This window comes from Neofelis nebulosa, chromosome 1 (assembly GCF_028018385.1).
Source record: "Neofelis nebulosa isolate mNeoNeb1 chromosome 1, mNeoNeb1.pri, whole genome shotgun sequence".
Lineage (NCBI taxonomy): Eukaryota > Metazoa > Chordata > Mammalia > Carnivora > Felidae > Neofelis > Neofelis nebulosa.
Window position 1 is genome coordinate 104,112,452 of NC_080782.1, and position 21,679 is coordinate 104,134,130.

Genomic DNA, 21,679 nt, shown 5'->3' on the forward strand with positions numbered 1-21,679 from the left:
AACTCACAAACTGCGAGATCATGACCTGAGCCGAAACCAAGAGTCTGACCCTCAAAACAACTGAGCCACCCAGGCGCCACCCCCATGAAATACACTTCTTAATGCTAGCACTCTAACTTGCTAACTCTGGTATCACGTTACACTATCACCTGTTAACAAGTTAAGTTTATAGACCCCTTTTCGTTATAAATAGCTTTTGTAATCCTGATTCATCTTCTAAACCAAAGTCCTTTTAAACTTGATTATTCTCCGTGTGGTGAGCACTATGTTAGGACTCTCATTGGGCTGAGAGGCAGCAATGATGGTCATTCCTGGCCAGGGTGGGATTCAAGAGTTTCGGAGTCAGTCCCTCTGAGGGAGTAGAACTTCCCAAAGGGTTAAAGTGGTACTAGAAACCTGGAATGAGAGTACCGGCAACGGTCTGCCCAAGACGCTCTGATGAGGACTCTCCACGGGGAAGACTGGTCTCTTCATTTGGTCAAATTCATTTACGTCTCAGTACTAACACTGGAAGGCAGCCCATAGGTAAGTTAGGGAAGCTGCACCTAAATCTCAAAGGGCCAGTGTTATTAAATAAACATCAGCTTTACATTGCTCATCTCAATTTTATGTATGTATGTATGTATGTATGTATGTATGCAGGCTCCATGCCTAGCGCAAAGCCCAGAGCTCAAACTCACAACCCTGAAGTCAAGACCTGAGTCGATATCAAGAGTTGGACATTTAACCAACTGAGCCACCCAGGCACCCCTGATTTGCAGTATTTGTTAGTTTAATTCGTTAAAAGCTTTTAAAATTTTGAAGGGGGACCTGGGTGGTTCAGTGTCCAGCTCTTGATTTCAGCTCAGGTCATGATCTCACTATTTGTGGGATCTCCATGGAGAGCACAAAGCATGCCTGGCATTCTCTCTCTCTCTGCCCCTCCCTACTTGCCCTTGTGTATGCATGTATTCTTTTTCTCTCAGAATAAACATTAAAAATAGATAGATAGATAGATCCCTTACTTCACTGTGAATAAAACATTTCCATACGGTATTTGTGTTATAATATAGAGAATAAAGTTAAAAAGAACCTATAGGGGTGCTTGGGTGGCTCTGTTGGTTAAACGTCCAACTCTTGATATAGACTCAGGTCATGATCTCATGGTTGTGGGATCAAGCCCTATATTCGGCTCCATGCTGAGCACAGAGCCTGCTTGGGATTCTCTCTCCGTCTCCCCCTGACCCTCCCCTGCTCATGCTCGCTCTCTTAAAATAAATAAATAAACTTTAATTTTTTTTTTTCAACGTTTTTTATTTATTTTTTGGGACAGAGAGAGACAGAGCATGAATGGGGGAGGGTCAGAGAGAGAGGGAGACACAGAATCGGAAACAGGCTCCAGGCTCCGAGCCATCAGCCCAGAGCCCGACACGGGGCTCGAACTCACGGACCGCGAGATCATGACCTGGCTGAAGTCGGACGCTTTAACCAACTGCGCCACCCAGGCGCCCCAAATAAATAAACTTTAAAAGCAAAAAAGATCCTGGGCACCTAAGTGGCTCAGTCAGTTAAGTGTCTGACTCAGTTTTGGCTCTGGTCATGATCTCACAATTTTGTGAGCTGGAGCCCCACATTGGGCTCTGTGTTGACAGTGGAGGGCCTGCTTGTGATTCGCTTTCTCTCCCTCTGTCTCTACCCCTCCCCCGCTCACACTGTACCTGTCTCTCTCAAAATGAATAAACTTCAAAAAAACCCCAAAAAACCTATAAAAGATATTTTTAAAATGCATTCACTTAAAGGACTTGTATAAATTAGCAACTCAGTAAAAAAGTAGACAGGATACAGTTTAACAGGGAAGGAAAAGCAAACATAATACATGAAAAATGCTCAATCTCACTCCTTATAAGAGAAATGCAAATTACAACTACATTAGATATCATTTTTCACCTATCAGGTTGACAGATGTCAACAAATTTCCTAACACAGTGTGTTGGTCAAGGTGTGAGGTAGCCCATGGTGCTGCTGGGAGTACAAATTGGCAAAACTTCTATTGGGCAACCTGGTAGTCAAAATAAACATGTGCATTTCTTCTGATCCAGAAATCTGCTTCTCAGAATTTATCTTTCAGGTGCACTTATGCATATCTGGAAGGAAGTATGTACAAGCATATACTTGGATGTATACAGTTATTCACTGCAGCACTGTTTTTAATAGAGAAATATTGGAAACAACTTAAATGGTCATTAAAAATTTTTTTTTTAATGCTTATTTATTTTTGACAGAGATAGAGAGAGAGAGAGCAAGCAAGCAAGCAAGCAAACAAGTGGGGGAGGGGTATAGAGAGAGGGAGACAGAGAACCCAAAGCAGGCTCCAGGATCCGAGCTGTCAGCACAGAGCCCAACATGGGGCTTGAACCCAGGAACTGTGAGATCATGACCTGAGCTGAAGTCGGATGCTTAACCGACTGAACCACCCAAGCATTCCGTAAGTGGTCATTTATGGTTAGGTAAATTATGTAACATCCATATAATGCAATACTAATATATATAGCTATAAAAAGAGAATGCAGAACTTCTTTATGTATTAATAAGGAAACATCTCAAGAAACATATTGTTAAGTGAAAAAAAAAGGGACGTATGTAACTGTGTATGGGATGGCAGTGTGAAAGGGGGAGTTAAGCAAATATATATACATTTTACATATGCGTACATATGTAATATGTATGTATAATATAAACAGATATCTGAAAGGAAACATGAGGCACTGATAACACTGGTTCCTTCCAAGTGGGAGAGCTGGGAAGCTGAGACAGAGGAGTGAGAGAAGACTTTGTATTAAAGACCCCTTTGAATTTTTTTTGTTTTTGAGAGGGAGAGAGAGAGAGAGAGAGAGAGAGAGAAAGAGAGAGAGAGAGAGGGAAGGAGGGGTTGCAGAGAGAGGGGGGTACAGAGGATCTGAAGCAGGCTCCACACTGACAGAAGAGAGCCTGATGTGGGACTCGCACTCATGAACCATGAGATCGTGATCTAAGCCAAAGTCTGATGCTCAACCAACCTAGCCACCCAGGCACCCTTGAGAGCCTTTTGAATTTTATATCAAGTAAATATATTCCCTTTTCAAAGAAACAAACAAATCCAAAGTCTGAACTCTCAAACTCTTGCTTAGAAATAATACCCAATATTTTTAAAAAAGGACTTTTCAATGAGGTAAAATTATGATAATATATTAGGTTTTTACATATGTGTATATAAGTATAGTAAAAGCATCTCATTTAATTCTCTCAGCAAACATGTGATGTAGAAATTATTATTATTATTCCAATTTTACAGACGAAATTAAGGCATGGAAAGTTAAATACCTTGCCTATTGTCATACTATTAGTAAATTCCGGAATAGGAATTTTCTTCCTGACACAACAAAATTTAGCATCTGAAAACAAGATGAGAAGGTCAGAAAAGAATGTCAAAGAACTTTAAAGAGACTAAAAAAAGTTTGAGAGAATCTCCTTTACTTAAAAAAATTAAATTAAAAAAAATTTTTTTTTTTTCAACGTTTTTTATTTATTTTTGGGACAGAGAGAGACAGAGCATGAACGGGGGAGGGGCAGAGAGAGAGGGAGACACAGAATCGGAAACAGGCTCCAGACTCCGAGCCATCAGCCCAGAGCCTGACGCGGGGCTCGAACTCACGGACCGCGAGATCGTGATCTGGCTGAAGTCGGACGCTTAACTGACTGCGCCACCCAGGGGCCCCAAAAAATTAAATTTTAAACATATAAGGAGAATCAACTGTTCACGTGTTCAACTAACAAAATGAAAAGACACTATAAAAACTATAGAAGCCATAATCTTGCCCAATAAACACCATGTACATGTCTAATTTGATCCTCTCATTATGAGAAAAAAGTTGAAAGTAAACTCCATGTTCAGTTAGGAACTCAATGTAATAGATACACTTTCACAGGCAGATGATCTACTCTGCAGGTAAACAGATAAGAGAGAAGTATTTAACAAATCTAGACATAAAATAGTAATGTGAACTTTATTCTTACCATTTTCCTTTTTGATGGCAATGATGGCTCACTTATCTGGAACAAAAAAGAGTTAAAATGACTTTTCAAAGGTGTGTGAGGCTACTGTGTTAATATTTTCATCCATTTGCATTTATAGCCCAATCTCAACTTCACAGAGGTCAGTTCTCTGCTTGACAGATGCTCCTCCCCCTCACCTGGCGACTTTCGATTGGCTGGAGCAGAGCCAGAGGAGGGATAACGATAACCTCTAGTCAGTCAGGAACAGACAGCAGGGTTGGAATACAGACATGATACAGACTATCAGGTAAAGTGCTTTGAATTACCTAGAGATTTTATTTATTCTTGGCTCCCAATACCTTGTGCAATTAAAGAGCTGGAAACAGAGACCGTTATAAAATTAATAGAAAAAACCCATAGGCCAGAATAGCTTCTAACTATTAAGAAGTCACAGCAACACCCAAACTGGGACCACCTCCTATATCAGGGGTAATTCAAGTCTCATCAGCCATTGGAAAAAGTCTGATGGGAACAAGTTTTGAGAAAGAAAAAAGAAATGAATATATCATGTCGATAATTATAATCCTATTCATGAAGAATTGTGAAACAACATTAAGAACTCTGTTTTTATTAAACTTACATAAAATTATGAGGAAAAGTGGGTGTTCACTATCTGGATTTCATACTGATTGAATCTGAAATTCTCTATTTTGTATACACAGATGTAAAATTAAGAAATATGCTTAATGTGCTAAGATAAATCTTTAGAAATAACTTGAATCTAGGGGCGCCTGGGTGGCTCCGTCGGTTGGGCATCCGACTTAAGCTCAGGTCATGATCTCACGGTTTGTGGGTTCGGGCCCCGCATCATCTCTCTGCTGACAGCTCTGAGCCTGGAGCCTACTTCGGATTCTGTGTCTCCCTTTCTCTCTGCCCCTCCCCTACTCACACTCTGTCTCTCTCTCTCAAAAATAAATAATAAATATTAACAAAAAAAAACAAACAAAAAAAAAGAAACAACCTGACTCTATGTGGAGTTCCAGTAAGATTAATATATTGTGATGAGAGAGTATGGATCACATTGCAACATGTTGAGGTTCATCGTACAAACACAAGGTACTTGTTATAAAATTAGTCAAGTTTTATGTGTAAGATTCATGCAAAAGAGTAAACACAAAATACACAGATCAGTGAGTAAATAAATAGGTTACTGAGTACTTTTTTTTTTTTAATGTTTATTTATTTTTGAGACAGAGAGAGACAGAGCATGAATGGGGGAGGGTCAGAGAGAGAGAGGGAGACACAGAATCTGAAGCAGGCTCCAGGCTCCAAGCTGTCAGCACAAAGCCTGACGCGGGGCTCGAACTCACAGACTGTGAGATCATGACCTGAGCCGAAGTAGGATGCTTAACCAACTGAGCCACCCAGGTGCTCCTGTTCGAAAAATTTTAAATATGGCTTTTATATAGTCTTATCCCTCAGGTATTGTTATTATATTATTATTAATTCTCCTCCTTCTTATATTTAATTAGTTGAATCCTACAAATAAAAACAAGTGCCAGACTCCCATTCTAATTTTGGGAACACTATTTTCCCCAAAGTAAGAATGAAACATCAAAATGCCCAGGCAAGTTTTCAGAGTATGTTCATGACCACTCAGCCTCTCCATACTTGAAAAAATCAAATACGGTTACTGTATTCTTACTTCACTTTATTTAAGTCACCGGAAGAAAGTGTCACTCATCATAACATGTAAATAAGCACTTTCTCCTTATAATTGAAAAGTTATGTTTTTTCTAGTTAAGCTTTACCATAGTAAAGAATCAACACTGTTCTTAAGCTTACTTTAACGGGGAGACATTTATTGTACTGAATATGGTCTTATTCTTAGTTGTAAGAATCAGTAGCTGTGTTTTCCCCTTAAGCATCACAAACATAACGCAATCGACAAACTATATACTGTATTTACACATCTGGTACCTACCTGCAATGTTCTAGAACAGTGACACGCCAGAGTGGGGGATCCCACCCAAAGCAGGTCAGTCAATGAGGTAGGATTTTTGAACTTCAGATCATTAAAACAAAAAGGTTGGGGAGGGGGGCACTCCTGATTTCAGCTCAGGTCATGATCCCATGGTTCATGAGATCAAGCCCTGTGTCAGGTTTTGCACTGACAGCAGGGAGACTGCTTGGGATTCTCTCTCTCACCCTCTGCCCCTACCCAACTCACATGCTCTCTCTCTCTCAAAATAAACAACATAAACTTAAAAAAGCCTTTTATAAAATTTTTGTTTTAAGAACTATGTATATTTAACAAGGGAATAAATAACAGGAAAAAAATTAAAAATGAATGAAGGATTATGAAGTTCCTTACCTCCTGCTGTTCCATGTATTCCCTATGTCTCCGAGCTGCCTCATGCCTCCATAACTTTAGGCAAACCAAAGCACTAACGAGATAAACAATCATGTTGACAAACAGGAAGATCATCGCTGCTATCTGTCCTCCTTCTACCCGGCAGAACAATGCATTCATCGGTGTATTGAATAATGGATAGTAGCAGAGTCCACCTCGGTTGGTATCATTCACATAGACTATGGCTGCAGCCATATACAAAATAAACAAGGCAACGTTAATTCCAAATTCGGTCAGAGGCCACCAGTTAGAATCCAAAAGAATGGTCCGATAATACATGGACATGCCAAGAACCAGAATAATAACAGTGGCGATCCAAGCTAATCCAGCAACCACGAGTACAAAAGGGGTTTTGGGGCCACTGTAGTAATAGCCCCCGTACGTACTGCCCAGGCCACCGAGGCCTCCCATGCCATAGGGCTGTGAATATCCGAACAAGTTATACCACTCACTGTCCTTGTAAATGTAAGCCGTGACACAGGCAAAGACACCAGCTCCCAAGAGCAGCTCCACCACACCCAGAATTCGCAGCAGGCCTGCCCACGACTTCATGTAGGAATACCTCAGGTTATACTCCTCCACCTTCTCACTGTACGTTCGGGCTGTCTGTGTGTGGCGGCCTAGTGAACCGTAGGGGTCGTGGGGAAACATTGCCTCAGCCTCTTTCGGGGAACTGAAGGTTCCTTCTGACCCTCCGTAAGGATCTTTGTCGGAGTTGGGGGGTGAATGGTGGTTTGGTCTTGCTGGAGAGGATGGAGGTGAACACTCCACTCCATCAGAGATGTATCTGATGTCAGACACCGGCTTATCCCATCCCAGGTCCTTTTTCTTCCCTCTGAAGAAGTTCTTCCAGGACTCAGGGACAAAGCGCCTTACGGGTTTGAGATCTGGCACTATGGCCGGTTCCTCTGTGTCACTTGAGTAGAAGTCTGGGCCGAATGGTGGCTGTAATGGGAGAGGGGGTGGTGGCAAGGGATCAGCGCTCACGGCCAGCTCACTGTCATGAAGAGTCTGGAGGGTTCCTATGGTGCCATCTTGATAGGGTGAGTCCCTTGGAACCTCATCATAGTGCCTGTCCCGAATCTTGCATCTTCCATCACTGGACGACATTTGTGATTTTTACACCTGTGGCCAAGATAAAAGTTATCACTTATGCCTAGTTATTTATTCTTTCAATGATGCTGATTTTATCCACTTAATGGCAGATGATCATATTTAGGAAACCAATATGATCATGTCTAACAATCATGATATGTAAAAATGATAACATGAACAGGTATATTTTAAATATATGTAACATACTAGCCAGGGATATCATTATCGTTCTATATGATTTTAAGGGGAATCAAAATTTAAAATCTTAGTTCTGAATTAAAACATTTATAAGTCTAACTTACCTTACGAGCCCTATGAACAACGGACTGTAAACACCATAACAGAAACCAAATTTTAACAATACAGGATACTGACACATCCCAAATAGAATCCTTTCTTCAAACATCTAAATCAAAATATTTAATAGTTTGGGCAAACCAAAGTTTGACGGGTCAGCAAATTCTCTTCATTTTCATTACCTCAAATCTGCTTTGGAAAGGCCTGGGAGAAGCAGTTTGATAAACACAGGGAGTGAAGAGCACCTTTCTTTCTTAAATCAGGGAAGTCAGTGTAGGGGACTTGCTTCTTCCACTCTAAAATATTAACACTTCATATTAGATTTTGAAAAATTTTTTTTAATGTTTATTTACTTTTGAGACAATGCGAGAGACAGAATGCAAGCAGAGAGGGGTAGACAGAGGGAGAAACAGAATCTGAAGCGGGCTCCAGGCTCCGAGCTGCCAGCCCAGAGCCGGATGTGGGGCTCGAACTTACGAACCGTGAGATCATGACCTGAGCCGAAGTCGGATGCTTAACCGACTGACCCACTCAGGCACCCCTTAGATTTTGAAATTTGAAAACTCAGAGGAAAAAAAAAAAGCCACCAAAGCTTAAGATTCCCCAAAAGTACAACACAGAACAGCCATGTATATCATGTATGTCACTCTTTCCAGTGCAGCCACCTCAAGGTGATCTGCTTTTGCCATAATGACACTCAGAAAGTATCTCAGAGGGGGTTTGAGCCACCTAAAAAATAAAGCACAGAAAAAGCACTTTCACTAAACCTGTGTGATTTCTTTCACACAATCAATGACCCGGACACGTATAAAAAAAGGAGGACACTTTCTGCTAATGTAAATACTAGGCTTAAGGCACAATGAATTTCTCCCTCATATTGCTCATGAAGCAAGTATTTGCTAAAGACTCACCGGCCATATAGCATTGTACTTGGTACCATGAAGGTCTCAAATTTTAAATGAAGAATCCTGCCTTTATGGTGTTGAACCATTTAGAAATTCCTAAGGCTTTTTCTCCCCCTAATGTTTATTTTTAAGAGAGAGAGAGAGAGAGAGACAGAGCATGAGCAGAGAGAGAGAGGGAGACACAGAATCTGAAGCAGGTTCCAGGCTGCTCACAGATCCCAACGTGGGGTCCGAATTCATGAACCGCGAGATCATGACCTGAGCCAAAGTCAGATGCTTAACCAACTGAGCCACCCAGGTGCCCCAGCTTTTTTTTTTTTTTTTTTAAAGTTTCTTTATTTATTTTGAGAGAGAGAGAGAGAGAAGCAAGGAGCAGGGGAGTGACAGAGAGAGAGAGGGAGAGAGAGAGAATTTCAGCAGGCTCCACACCGTCAGCTTGGGAGCCTGATGTGGGGCTTGATTTCACAAACCATGAGATAGTGACCTGAGCCGAAATCAAGAGTCAGACGTTTAACTAACTGAGCCACCCAGGCACCCCCTAAGGCTTTGTTTTGTTTTGTTTTTTTAAGTTTATTTTTTAAATTTATTTTGAGAGAGAGAGAGAGCAAGCGATAGCCAGAAAGGGACTGAGAGAGAGAGGGAGAGAGAATCCCAAGCAGGCTCTTCGCTGACTCAGGGATTGAACCCACAAATCGTGAGATCATGACCTGAGCTGAAACCAAGAGCAGGACGCTTAACTGAGTGGGCCACCCAGGGTTCCACTAAGGCTTTGTTTTATTTTATTTTGTAAAATGGAGACCTATCATTCAACAAATATTTGCCAAACATCTACCATGTACCAGGCACACTGAAAGTGTATCAGTGAACAAAACCAACTGAAATCCCTGCCTTCATGGAAATTAAATCTCAATGAAGGGATAAAAGATGATAGATAAGGGAAGTGAAAGACATCTGATCAGACGCTAAGGAACTAAGAATGGTGAGAAGGTACTTTGTGGGCAGGATATTATAATTCTAAATAGAACGACACTGGAAGTCTCCATAGAGAATATGACATCTGAATACACAAATGAAGGATGTGAAGGAGGAAGACAGACAGGTTATCAGGGGAAGAGGTCCAGGCTGCAGGAGGTCCAGCCGCTGCAAAAGCCTTGAGGTGGGAGTGCTCAGCAAGTTCAAGAACTATTAAGTCATGGAGGACAATGGGGCAACAAGTAGTAACAGAGAGGAGAGGGTAAGTAGTAGAATTAAGTCCATTTGAATCACTAGGGTCTTGAAAACCATTGGAAAGAATTCTGGCTATTATTGGAAGTGAGATGAAAAGCCAATGGAGCATTTTGAGTAGAGAAGCAACAGGATCTGACTTATTTTATTTTTTTAATTTTAATTTTTGAGAGAAAAAGAGACACAGAGTGTGAGCAGGGGAGGGGCAGAGAGAGAGGGAGACACAGAATCTGAAGCAGGCTCCAGGCTCTGAGCTGTCAGCACAGAGCCCGACACGGGGCTCGAACTCACAGACTGTGAGATCATGACCTGAGCCAAAGTCGGATGCTCAACTCACTGAGCCACCCAGGTGCCCCAGGATCTGACTTGTTTTAATAGGATCACTCTGGATGCTATGTCAAGGGTACGCTCCAGGAGACAAGGGAGAAAACAGGGAGAATGGCTAAGACGCAACAGATTTAGTCCAAAGGACCACGGTGATAACAATGGAGATAAAAAGAAGTCAGATTTTTAAATACAGGGAATTAATTTTTTTTTTCCTATAGAAACATTCAAACATAATAAAAAGTGGAAAGAATAGCATTATGAACCCTTATGTACCCATCAACCAGCTTCAATAATTATCAATTTATGACCAATCTTCTTTCTTCTATACCTCCTACTTATTCCTTCTGCCAATAGATTGCTTTGAAGCAAATCTCAGACACGAGATCATTTCATACGCAACATTTCTCCACCCCCTCCAGTTTAGCCCTGGGTATAAGCAGTCTGAAGAGTTTGAAGATACCCATTAGAAATCCAGGTAGAGAGGGGCGCCTGGGTGACTCAGTCGGTTAAGCTTCTGACTTCAGCTCACGTCATGATCTCAGGGTTTGTGGGCTCCAGTCCCTCTGTGCTATCAGCACAGAGCCTGCTTCAGATCCTCTGTCTTCCTCACTCTCTGCCTCTCCCCCTGCCCCTCTCTCTCTCTCAAAAATAAATAAAAACATTAAAAAAATGTAAAAAAAAAAAAAAATCCAGGCAGATACATCCAGTAGGCAGTACACACAGAGAAAGGTAAGTAATACCATAGATTAGATACAATCACCCAAGGAATGGGTGAAAATGGAGAGTTCTAAATTTCTGGATCTTTTAGTGAGGTACTCCAATTAAACAAAATTTTTTTAGGGGTGCCTGGGTGGCTCAGTCGGTTGAGCGTCCGACTTCAGCTCAGGTCATGATCTCACAGTTTGTAGTTCAAGCCCTGTGCTGACAGCTCAGAGCCTGGAGCCTGGAGCCTGTTTCCGACTCTTTGTCTCCCTCTCTCTCTGCCCCTCCCCCTCTCATGCAAGGTCTCTGAAAAATGAATACAACCTTTAAAAAAATTTTTTTTTAATGTTTGTTTATTTTTGAGAGTGAGAGAGAGGGAGAGTGGGAGAGAGAGAGAGACAGGGTATGAGCAGGGGAGGGGCAGAGAGAGAGAGAAAGAGGCAGACACAGAATCTGAAGCAGGCTCTAGGCTCTGGGCTGTCAGCACAGAACCTGAGGTGAAGCTTAACCCACCATCAGTGAGATTATGACCTGAGTGCAAGTCTGATGGTTAACCAGCTGAGCCACCCAGACATCCCTGGGGTACTCCAATTTTAGAGAATTAACTCTGAAAGTCCCAGCATGGTGCCCAAAGTGGCAGCTCTATAAATGACATCAATTAAGGATTATTTTTGTCCCTGTCACTTAGCTCATCTGTGTCTAAAAACATAGAAAAAAAATTTTTTTCTTAACCTTGTTTACATTTTTAAATAGCTTTTAAAGTTTTATTTATTGCGCGCGCGCGCGCGCGAGAGAGAGAGAGAGAGAGCGCGCGCGCGCAAGCGGGGGAAGTGCAGAGAGACAAAATTAAGCAGGCTCCACAGTGAGCGTGGAGCCCTATAGGGGGCTGGATCCCACCCTACAACCTGATCATGACCTGAGCGGAAATCAAGAGTCAGACGCTCAACCCACCAAGCCATCCATGGGCCCCTGATACATATCCATGTAACGGACATCCTTGCTTAATTTAACACACAGGTAAAAAAAAAAAAAGTGTGCTTCATTGTAATGGGTTTACCTTATCTTCATCAATGCAAAGTGGCTCATTTGAATTAGACTATCTTATTCACGTTTAAATAAAATACAAAAACAATGAATTTGAAGAATCATGCAATTAACATAACACGTGATTTTAGAAGGGAATGGTCAGCGGTATTTTATCACGTTAGTTATCTGGCTACCCCTCCTGTATGGTTCAGGGTGTCACTGAGAGCCCACTTGGGTTCAGCATGCTGAGGCACAGTGGGTCTTTGTTTTGGTCAAGCCCCTGGACCCTGACTCCATTCTGTTGGAACTCACAGCTCTGAACGCCACATCGGTGGGAGGAGAAATGGTTTCCCCCAGGAAAGTGACACGGCAACCGAACTCGGTAGCCTCTCCAAAAACAGAATCATCGCTTTAGCCAGCTTTAAAGTTTTGCTGGGCCCAAGAGATGTTTCTGCTCTTCCTAGGGGTTGGGAAAGCTCCCTGAGGGTTTTAACCCACGCGTGAGTGCCATGGGACACCCAGCATCTTCGCTGGGGTCTCTCTCGAGCCTGCCGTTTCGCGTCCGGTCCCAGAATCCCGTTCAGTCTTCGGCTCTGCCCACCCCAGGGAACTACCCCAGGGAGCGCTCCTACCTCGCGTCCCAGGGAGAACCCATTCTCAGTCTTCCGAGATGACGCCCCAAAGCGGCCGGAACTAAGTTGGTGCCCCGGTCAGGATATCAGGATAGGAGGATCCCCGCGCCAGGGAAGGGCGGCGCCTTCGCGGCCGGCGGGGCGCGTCTCGCGGCGCACCTGTGTCACTTGGATGAAAGCGCGCTAGTTGAGGGGCCCTCCTGACGCGCTGGCCCCGCTCTCCCCGTGGCCCTTACCTCTCTCCGCGCCGCCGTCTGGTCTCGGCCGAAGGTTATGGCGGGGCTGAACGGAGAGCGCAGCAGGACCAGGAGCGCGCTGAGAGCCCACGGCCTCGCCCTCCCGACCCGCGCACCTGCCGGGGGCCGCCGGGCCCTCCCCGCCCACGGCCGGATCACGTAGGCCCCACCCCTCGCGCCCCCTCACCTGCGCGGCCGCCGGGAAGAGCGCGCTCGCCGCCCGCGGCGCCGAAACCAGGCTCAGCTCCCGGGGCGGAGCCGAGCCACGTTTGCCCCGCCCGGCTTTGTCGGGACCGGACTCCGGCTAGGAGCCGGGGAGGGTCGGGGACCGCCCCCGCACCTCAGAGCTGCTGTTACAAACCCGCGCCGCGCATGCGCATACATGGCTTGGAAAGGTAGTGAAGGTGAGATTCACCGCCCTCCAGAGTTCTCTTTGCAAGGTTCTCTTACTTTTCTGAAAAGTGTTAACAATGGATAAAGGAGATTCATGTATTATGCCCAATTATACCTTGCCGACAATACATGTTAGGAAATACTAAAAGAGGAAACGAAAAGAAATTCAACATTTTAATTTTGATATAAATTACTTTCCATAAAGTATCTAAAATAGTCCAGTGTACAGCATATAAAAATGGTATTTGAGAAGTTAGAGACCATAGAGAAACTGTGGATAAGGCACAAAGTTTATTTACACTCATCATTGCATACTAAACTTTTATAATTTGTATTTACAGCCCCATCAAGTTTTAATATTCAGAATCATTCCTTCACATTGTTTGATATTTGGCATAATGTTCAAACACACTTCATACACACTGACCTACTCCCAGCACCACTCACAAGACTCAATAAATACTAGAGAAAACAAAATTAAGGTATTATTTGAAGCTTGATCTTCTGTTTACTTCAAAATGACAGAGAAGTCAGTTTCTTGTGCTGAAATACTACGAGGGTGAAGAATTGAACTGTCATTCACTTGAAAAGCATATTATCTCTGTTCAGGTACCACTGAATAAAAGGAAAATGAATCTGCCAAGTAGCAATATGATTGGCAGGCTGGTTTCTATGTCCCATCGCTTTCATAGTCTTCTATGATCATCTCTTCATCTTCCAGGTCTCCCTGCGCTGAAAAGGACTGAGGCTGGCTGGCAGGCAGTTCACTCCCACTATTCTGACTCAAAGGAAGACAGCATGTTTCAGTTTCAGTGGTTTGAGTGGGTTCACCCAGAGCTTCCTCTGCAGGCTGCCTTCCAGGAAGCGGGGCTTCATCTCCACTGTCAGGGTCTATCATTCCATGCTCCCTGTCCGTCAGGGCTTCCATTTTCAACCTGCCAGATTCATAATGCAGGCATCAATAATAACCAAATAAGGGGATGCCTTTAAATTACACCATGTGTGTGTGATGATTATGAAGCCATCTCTAGTTTTTCATCTACTTTCACTGTGCTCACTGTTTAGCCAGGCCCTTTAGCTTATTTCATGATATAAACAAAAATACAAAGGTAAATGACAAAATGTGAATAAATCATTACAACTTATAATACAAAAACTTGTAAAGAGTTCTTACAAATTAAAAAGAAAATACAGAATAGAAAAATGGGTATAAAACACGGACGACTTACATAAAAAAAGTACGAATGGTAAGTAAACAAATTGTTCAACCTAATCAATAATTTTAAAAAATGAAATTAAAATAATGAACTAGTACTATAATCTTTAAGACAGGCCAAGACCATCTATCTATCTACCTATCTACCTACCTACCTATCTTTTATTTATTTAAGTAATCTTTACATCTAACATGGGGCTCAAACACACAATCTCATGATTAAGAGTTGCATGCTCTTCCAACTGAGCCAGCCAGGTGCCCCAAGTAAGTAATAAAAACCCAGAAGTGTCAAGAGTTAGGAGAAAAGAATATGCTTATACAATGTAAGGGGACATAAAATTAGCAAAATATTCTTAGGAGCAATCTGGCAATATAGAGCAAAGGCTTCAAAAAAGTGCATGCCCATTGATCCAGCAACTTCATTTCTAGGAATACATCCTATGTAAATAACATTTGATGCCATTTCACATCCTTTAGGATGTCTATTATAAAAAAATAGAAAAAAAAAAGACTTGGCAAAGATATGTGGAAACTGAAACTCCTGAGCATTGCTAGTGGAAATGTAAAATGGTGTAACTGCTGTGGAAAATGGTAAGGAAGCTCCTTAAAAAATCAAAAACAGAATTACTACATGACCTAGGAACAGCAATGATTTAAGCTACAAGAAAAGCTGTGATAAAGTTGGAAATTAGCTAAATGTACAAAAATAAGGTGTAGGTTGGATTACAGGAAACTAGAGAACTATTAAATATTAATATTAAATGTCAAGCTAAATATTCATATTTAATATTGTCAACATGAATCAATGATAAGGTTAAATATGGTCATAATGAATGAAAGATAAAGTACTAGTCACTGTAGTAAGTAGCACTGACAAATCCTGTCTCCCAAGATAGATCAAGTAGTTGAACCAATAAGAGCAGTTAAAAAGCCCTTTTAAACCTTTAAAAAATGCCTAAGTACAGGGGTGCCTGGATGGCTCAGTCGGTTGGGCATCTGACTCTTGATTTTGGCTCAGGTCATGATCCCAGGGTCGTGGGACTGAGCCCTGCATCAGGCTCTGAAGTTGAGAGTGGGGCCTGCCTAGGATTCTCTCTCTCTGCCCTCTTCCCCATCTGTGCTCTCTCTCTCTAAAGTAAGATAAAAAGTAAAATAAAACATTAATAAATAATTAAATGCCTGAATACATAATTTGATCTTACAGATAAGCTAAGAAGAAATGAAATATAGGTGTTGTGTTAATCACTGATATCAGCCCAGCAGTCATTTTGCAATAAAATGAATAGCACAGATACAGATTTACCTCTCTACATCTAGGTTTTATTTGTCTGAATCTTTTAAAATAAGGAAGTTTAAAAAAGACAGTGCTTTTGTGGTAGTTCCTGGTTCCTGCAGGCTTTAAACATAGGCTAATGAGCAATGGAGTGGCTCAGTCAGTTGCCCAACTTCGGCTCAGGTCATGATCTCACAGTTTGTGAGTTCAAGCTCTGCATCAGGCTTGCTGCTGTCAGTGTAGAACCCACTTCGGATCCTCTGTCTCTCCCCGCCCCAACTCTCTCTCTCAAAAATAAATATTTTAAAAAAATATTAGGAAAAAAAAAAAACTAAGAACATCTTGGGAGGAAAGGTTAAAAGAGGTTTCCAAATACATAAGATTTGTTAACTGGAAGATTACAGATAAATTTTTATTGGTTGTATACTGAATAAGTAGATAACATTCAGTGGACATTTCAGTAACAGTTCTTTGAAAATTAAAACAGCTTACCTTCCAAAGTGTCGCTTCAGAGGAAGCTTTCCAATATCTTGGATAAAAGAAATTTGAGCTGCAACAGAGATTTTAAAAAAGATTTAAATAGACATTTCTCTGAAGGAGATATGTAAATGGCCAACAAGCAAGGGACACTTAGGGCACCTGGGTGGCTCAATTGACTGAATGTCTAACTTTTGATTTCCACTCAGGTTATGATCTCAGGATTATGAGATAGAGCCCTGCATTGGGCTCCATGCCAGGCTTGGAGCCTACTTAAGATTCTCTTCCTCTCCCTCTACCCCTCCCCCTTGCGTGGAAGGAAGGAAGGAAGGGAGGAAGGAAGGAAGGAAGGGACGGAGGGAGGGAGGAAAGGAGGGAGGGAGGAAGGAAGGAAAGAAGGAAGAAGAAAGCTTAAAATCACGAATCTTTTGGAAAATTCAAATCAAAACCATGGGATCCATTTCATATCTTTTAGGATGTCTGTTATAAAAAAATTTAAAAAAAAGGTTTGGTAAAGATGTATGGAAACTGAAACCCTTGGGCATTGTTGGTGGAAATGTAAAATGGTATAAATGCTGTGGAAAATGGTAAGGCAGCTCCTTAAAATTAAAAACAGAATTACTACATGATCTAGCAATTCCGCTTCTGGGTATACACCCAAAAGAACTGACAGCAGAGTCTTAAAGAGTAATTTGTATACCCATGTTAACAGCAGCATTGTTCACAATAGCTAAAAGGTGGAAGCAACTTGAGTGTCCATCAACAGATGAATGGATAAACAGAATGTGGTATATACAATGTGATATTCTTCAGCCTTAAAAAGGAAATGCTGATACATGCGATAATATGAACTTTGATGACATGCTAAGTAAAACAAGTCAGTAACAAAAGGACAAATACTGCATGAGTCCACTTATGTGAGGTACCTAGAGTAGTCAAATTCAGACACAGGGGCGCCTGGGTGGCTCAGTGCGTTAAGCATCTGACTTTGGCTCAGGTCATGATCTCATGGTTCATGAAATCAAGCCCTGCATCGGGCTCTGTGCCAACAGCTCAGAGCCTGGAGCCTACTTCAGATTCTGTGTGTCCCTTTCTCTCTGCCTCTCCCCTGCTCATGCTCTGTCTCTCTCTCTCAAAAATAAATAAACATTAAAAAATTAAAAATAAAATTCAGAGAGAGAAGGTAGGTGGTGGAAAGGGAGTAGGAGGTAGTTAGCATTTAATGTGTGTAGTTTCAATTCTGCAAAATGACAAAGTTCTAGAGATTGGTTGTACAAGGTGAATAAGCTTAACACTAGTAAACTATATACTTAAAAACGGTTTAAGATGATAAATTTTATGCTGTGAAGAAACATTTTTTTCAGGAAAATCTAACAGCAAGAGTGTGGCATTTGAACCAGGACCCACCCCTTCGCTTCCTCAGCTTTAGAGAGACTTCACTCCAGGTCAGGTACGGCCAAAAACTCATAGGACTTCCTCCCTCCTGTGGCCAGCCTAGAATTCGGGACTCCCTTTCTCCAACCCTTGGCATGGAAGCTCTATCCTAGTAGCACAGCAGGCCAAGAATACTGCCTCCTCCTCTAACTGCCACTGGCCCTCACCCAAGCTCATTCATAGGGCCAGGAGGGTCCATGCTAGGAGGGGCTCAGCCAAGATGATCAGAGACTACCCCCACTTGAGCACTCACCCAGAACAGTGACTCACTACAGGGGTTCAATAGTAGATTTGAACTGGCAAAAGAATCAGTCAACTTGAACAGAAACTGATAAAGATTGCACAATCAGAGAAAATGGAATGAAAACAAATGACCAAGGTTGGCAGAAGAAAGTGGGATATCTTTAAGCACACCAGCAAACACTAATGGAGGAGCAGAATAAAAGACAGAGATAGGAGCAGAAAAAATATAAAGAAATAACTTCTAAAATGACACAGTAAATGGGGAAAAAAATGATAAAAACAAAAATCCAAAAAAAATTTCTTTTAAAGTAGGCTCCATGTCCATCTTGGGGCTTGAACTCATGACCCCAAAATCAAGAGTTGCATGCTCTACCACCTGAGCAGCCAAGAACCCCCAGAACATCTTATTTTTGAATGAATTTTATACACCTTTCAATGTTTGTAAATGCAACACTATGAGGGCTCATAAATATTTATTTATTAATGTTTATTTATTTTTGAGAGAGAGAGTGCACGCGAGCAGGGGAGGGGCAGAGAGAGAGGGAGACAGATTCTGAAGCAGGCTCCAGGCTCAGCTGTCAGCACAGAGCCTGACGTGGGGCTTGAACTCATGAACCGCAAGATCATGACCTGAGCCAAAGTTGGACATTCAACTGACTGAGCCACCCAGGCGCCCCAATATTTACCTTTTTAAAGATACACTCCAGAACAGAATCAGGATTTTTTTTTTTTTTTAATTTTTTTCAACGTTTTTAATTTATTTTGGGGACAGAGAGAGACAGAGCATGAACGGGGGAGGGGCAGAGAGAGAGGGAGACACAGAATCGGAAACAGGCTCCAGGCTCCGAGCCATCAGCCCAGAGCCTGACGCGGGGCTCGAACTCACGGACCGCGAGATCGTGACCTGGCTGAAGTCGGACGCTTAACCGACTGCGCCACCCAGGCGCCCCCAGAATCAGGATTTTTTAAAAAACAGCTTTTTCATATGGAAAAATGAGTTGTGATCCTATAATCTGAATTTTTAACTAGTGGATAAATGATTTTCCAGATAATTTCAATGTAAGCTGTCTAAACCAGTACGAGTTACTGAATTGGGAAAGGTTAAAATAAACTCTGTAGTGTTAGGCTGAAAATGAATGTACTGGCGTGAACTCATGGTACACACATGTATGCACAGAAAAACTTCAGGAAGAACTTACACACACACACACACAAATACACACACAATCTCCTAGCTTTGTTCCATTGAAAAAGAATAGACACAATGATACTCCAATAGCAATGATCATACCTAGTGCCAGATTCTAAATTTTTTTTAAGTAGGCTCTATGCCCAGCATGGGATTCAACTCAAAACCCCTAGATCAAGAGTCACACGCTCTACCTATTGAGTCAGCCAGGTGCTCCCAGATCCTAAATTCTAAATACCATTTCCACTAAGAGGAACCAGGGCTCCTTGGAATTCCTGATTCTAGTACTAGGGCAGAGAAAGTATAAAATGATCCTGGATTTCTGACATTTACAAAAAGAACATCACAGAGACCTCTCTCTTGCTCTGCTCTTTGCCATGTGAGAATACGAGAAGATGACCATCTATAAGCTAGGGAGGAGGCCTTCACCATCTGCTTGTATCTTGATTTTGGACTTCCCAGTCTGCGGAGCTGACTGAATACTAATTTATAACATATGGAGTGCTATCCATGGTAAGTGATATATGCCAATTAAAGCATATGCCTAATATTTGCATATGCACAGAAAAACATCAGGAAGAACTTACACCAATCTTTCAAAAGAAATTACCTGTGGTTTTTAGTTTTTCTTTTTATTAACTTCTATTATTATTTGAATTCTTTCTTCCTTTCCAAATCTGAAACGTGTTAATTTTGGATCAAAAAATAATGGAAAAAAAATTTAGTCTCACTAGGTTGTAGCAATGAGTTGACTTTAAAAAGATAAGGTTATAAAACACTACTTTTGGGGGTTCCTGGGTGGCTCAGTTGGTTGAGTGTCCAACTTGACGTCGGCTGAGGTCATGATACCAGGGTCATGGGATCAAGTCCCATGTGGGGCTCCATACTGAGCATGGAGCCTGCTTAAGATTGTCTCTTTCGGGGCATGTGAGTGGCTCAGTCAGCTAGGCGTCCAACTTCGGCTCAGGTCATGATCTCACGGTTCGTGAGTTCGAGCCCCACGTCAGGCTCTGTGCTGACAGCTCAGAGGCTGGAGCCCACTTCGGATTCTGTGTCTTCCTCTGTCTGCCCCTCCCCTGCTTGGACTCTGTCTCTCGCATTGTCTCAAAAGTAAATAAACATTAAAAAAAAAAAATTTAATATTGTCTCTCTTTCTCCCCCTTTGCCCCACTCGCGCTTGCTCGCTTTCTCTCTCTCTCTCTCTCTCTCTCTCTCTCTCTCTCTCTCAAATTAACAAAACAAAACATTACTTGGATTAAACAAAAACCCATGTTATTACCTGGATTTCTCATTGGAATGGTTAGCAAAGCAAGGTATGGCAACAGCTGAGTTTGGAGGCATAAAGCTGGTAAGCAGAAGTCAGAAAAAAGAGCTTTTGCTGCCAGGCAGTTTTCCCGATACTGTAGAGAAGGGGGGGGGGGGTGGAACATGAAATGAAAAATAAAATTTTAAAAAATGGAGATGTATTCCTAGACAAATGAAGTTTACTGTATCACAAAGTGTGTTTATATATACCACAAACATACTTTTAAGAGTTTACCTAATTAGTTTTTTATAATTGTTCTAGCCTTATCTAATAAAGCATTTTACCTATAGAACTATTTCATATTTGACATAACAGCAACAAGAATTTTTTAAGAGACTTAAGGTAGAAGGAAAATAAACCTTAAAAATCAGAGGAATTCTGTTTATGAGCATACATCACAAATTATGTGAGGATACTGTTCTCAATTAAAGAATTAATATTCTTTAGTTAACATGGGTACAATGCTAGGCTGATAAGGAGACAAGTACAATCTGCCTTCAAAGAGCTTATGGTTTTACAAACAATTCATATGTAACTATAAGGCAAAATTAATATAAGTGCTATAAATAGCAAAGCAAGTCAATAAGGGATACAAATTCGTTACAAGTCATGAAATTCCCCAAGAAATCTTTGGAAAAAATGTCTTAGGTAATGAATTACAGGCTCCTATTCGCCATATGATTTAAGAACTGGAAGATATGTGGGGCACCTGGGTGGCTCAGTCGGTTAAGCATCTGACTTCGGCTCAGGGCATGATCTCATGGTTCGTGGGTTCGAGCCGCGCATCGGGCTCTGTGCTGACAACTCAGAGCCTGGAGCCTGTTTCAGATTCTGTGTCTCCCTCTCTCTCTGCCCCTCCCCGACTCTCGTTCAGTCTCCCTCTGTCTCAAAAATAAATAAACATTAAAAAAAATTTTTTTTAAAAAGAACTGGAAGATATCTTAGAGATGATGCAGTTCCGCGTCACAAATTCAGATGCTCTAGGAGACAGGCAGGTACATAAATCAGTGCAGTGAAGCAGCTGGGGAAGGTACCCATCACTCCCATCTTCAAGGGGGAGATGCTACTTGGCTCGGCCAGATTGTTGCCATGTAAAAATATAGGCCAGTGCTGCCTTACTTTGCATTTATTTCAGGAGAGTCCAGACATTCTGAGCCAGAAATCCATATCTGAGTTTTAATTATTATACTCATTTTTAAAGACTGGAAATTCATGAAAAAAAAAATCTCTGTGTAGTATTCAACTTGTGGGACCGCCTATTTTTAACTTCTAATTCAATC

General features: G+C 41.8%; 2 protein-coding genes across 10 annotated transcripts in view; both read right to left on the minus strand.

Annotated features, from left to right (window-relative positions):
* MARVELD2 (MARVEL domain containing 2) overlaps positions 1-13,187 on the minus strand; it is a 32,894-nt gene extending 19,707 nt beyond the window's left edge. Inside the window, exons 1-4 of one of the 4 annotated variants that reach the window (XM_058730388.1) lie at positions 13,056-13,187; positions 12,869-12,914; positions 6,386-7,549; positions 4,033-4,068 (exon numbers count right to left, since the gene is read on the minus strand). In XM_058730388.1, coding sequence (XP_058586371.1) covers positions 4,033-4,068; positions 6,386-7,534 — 1,185 coding nt within the window. In that variant the 5' untranslated portion in view covers positions 7,535-7,549; positions 12,869-12,914; positions 13,056-13,187. The other 3 variants (XM_058730399.1, XM_058730382.1, XM_058730376.1) reach the window with 3 other exon arrangements.
* A 235-nt stretch (positions 13,188-13,422) lies between these two features.
* Positions 13,423-21,679, minus strand: part of RAD17 (RAD17 checkpoint clamp loader component) — a 37,738-nt gene continuing 29,481 nt past the window's right edge. For 5 of the 6 annotated variants that reach the window (XM_058730342.1, XM_058730332.1, XM_058730349.1 and 2 more), the window contains 3 exons: positions 20,373-20,493; positions 16,243-16,300; positions 13,423-14,196 (listed from right to left, as the gene is read on the minus strand). In XM_058730342.1, the coding sequence (XP_058586325.1) occupies positions 13,932-14,196; positions 16,243-16,300; positions 20,373-20,493 (444 nt within the window). In that variant the 3' untranslated portion in view covers positions 13,423-13,931. The remainder of the gene's footprint in view (positions 14,197-16,242; positions 16,301-20,372; positions 20,494-21,679) is intronic. The other variant, XM_058730371.1, reaches the window with a different exon arrangement.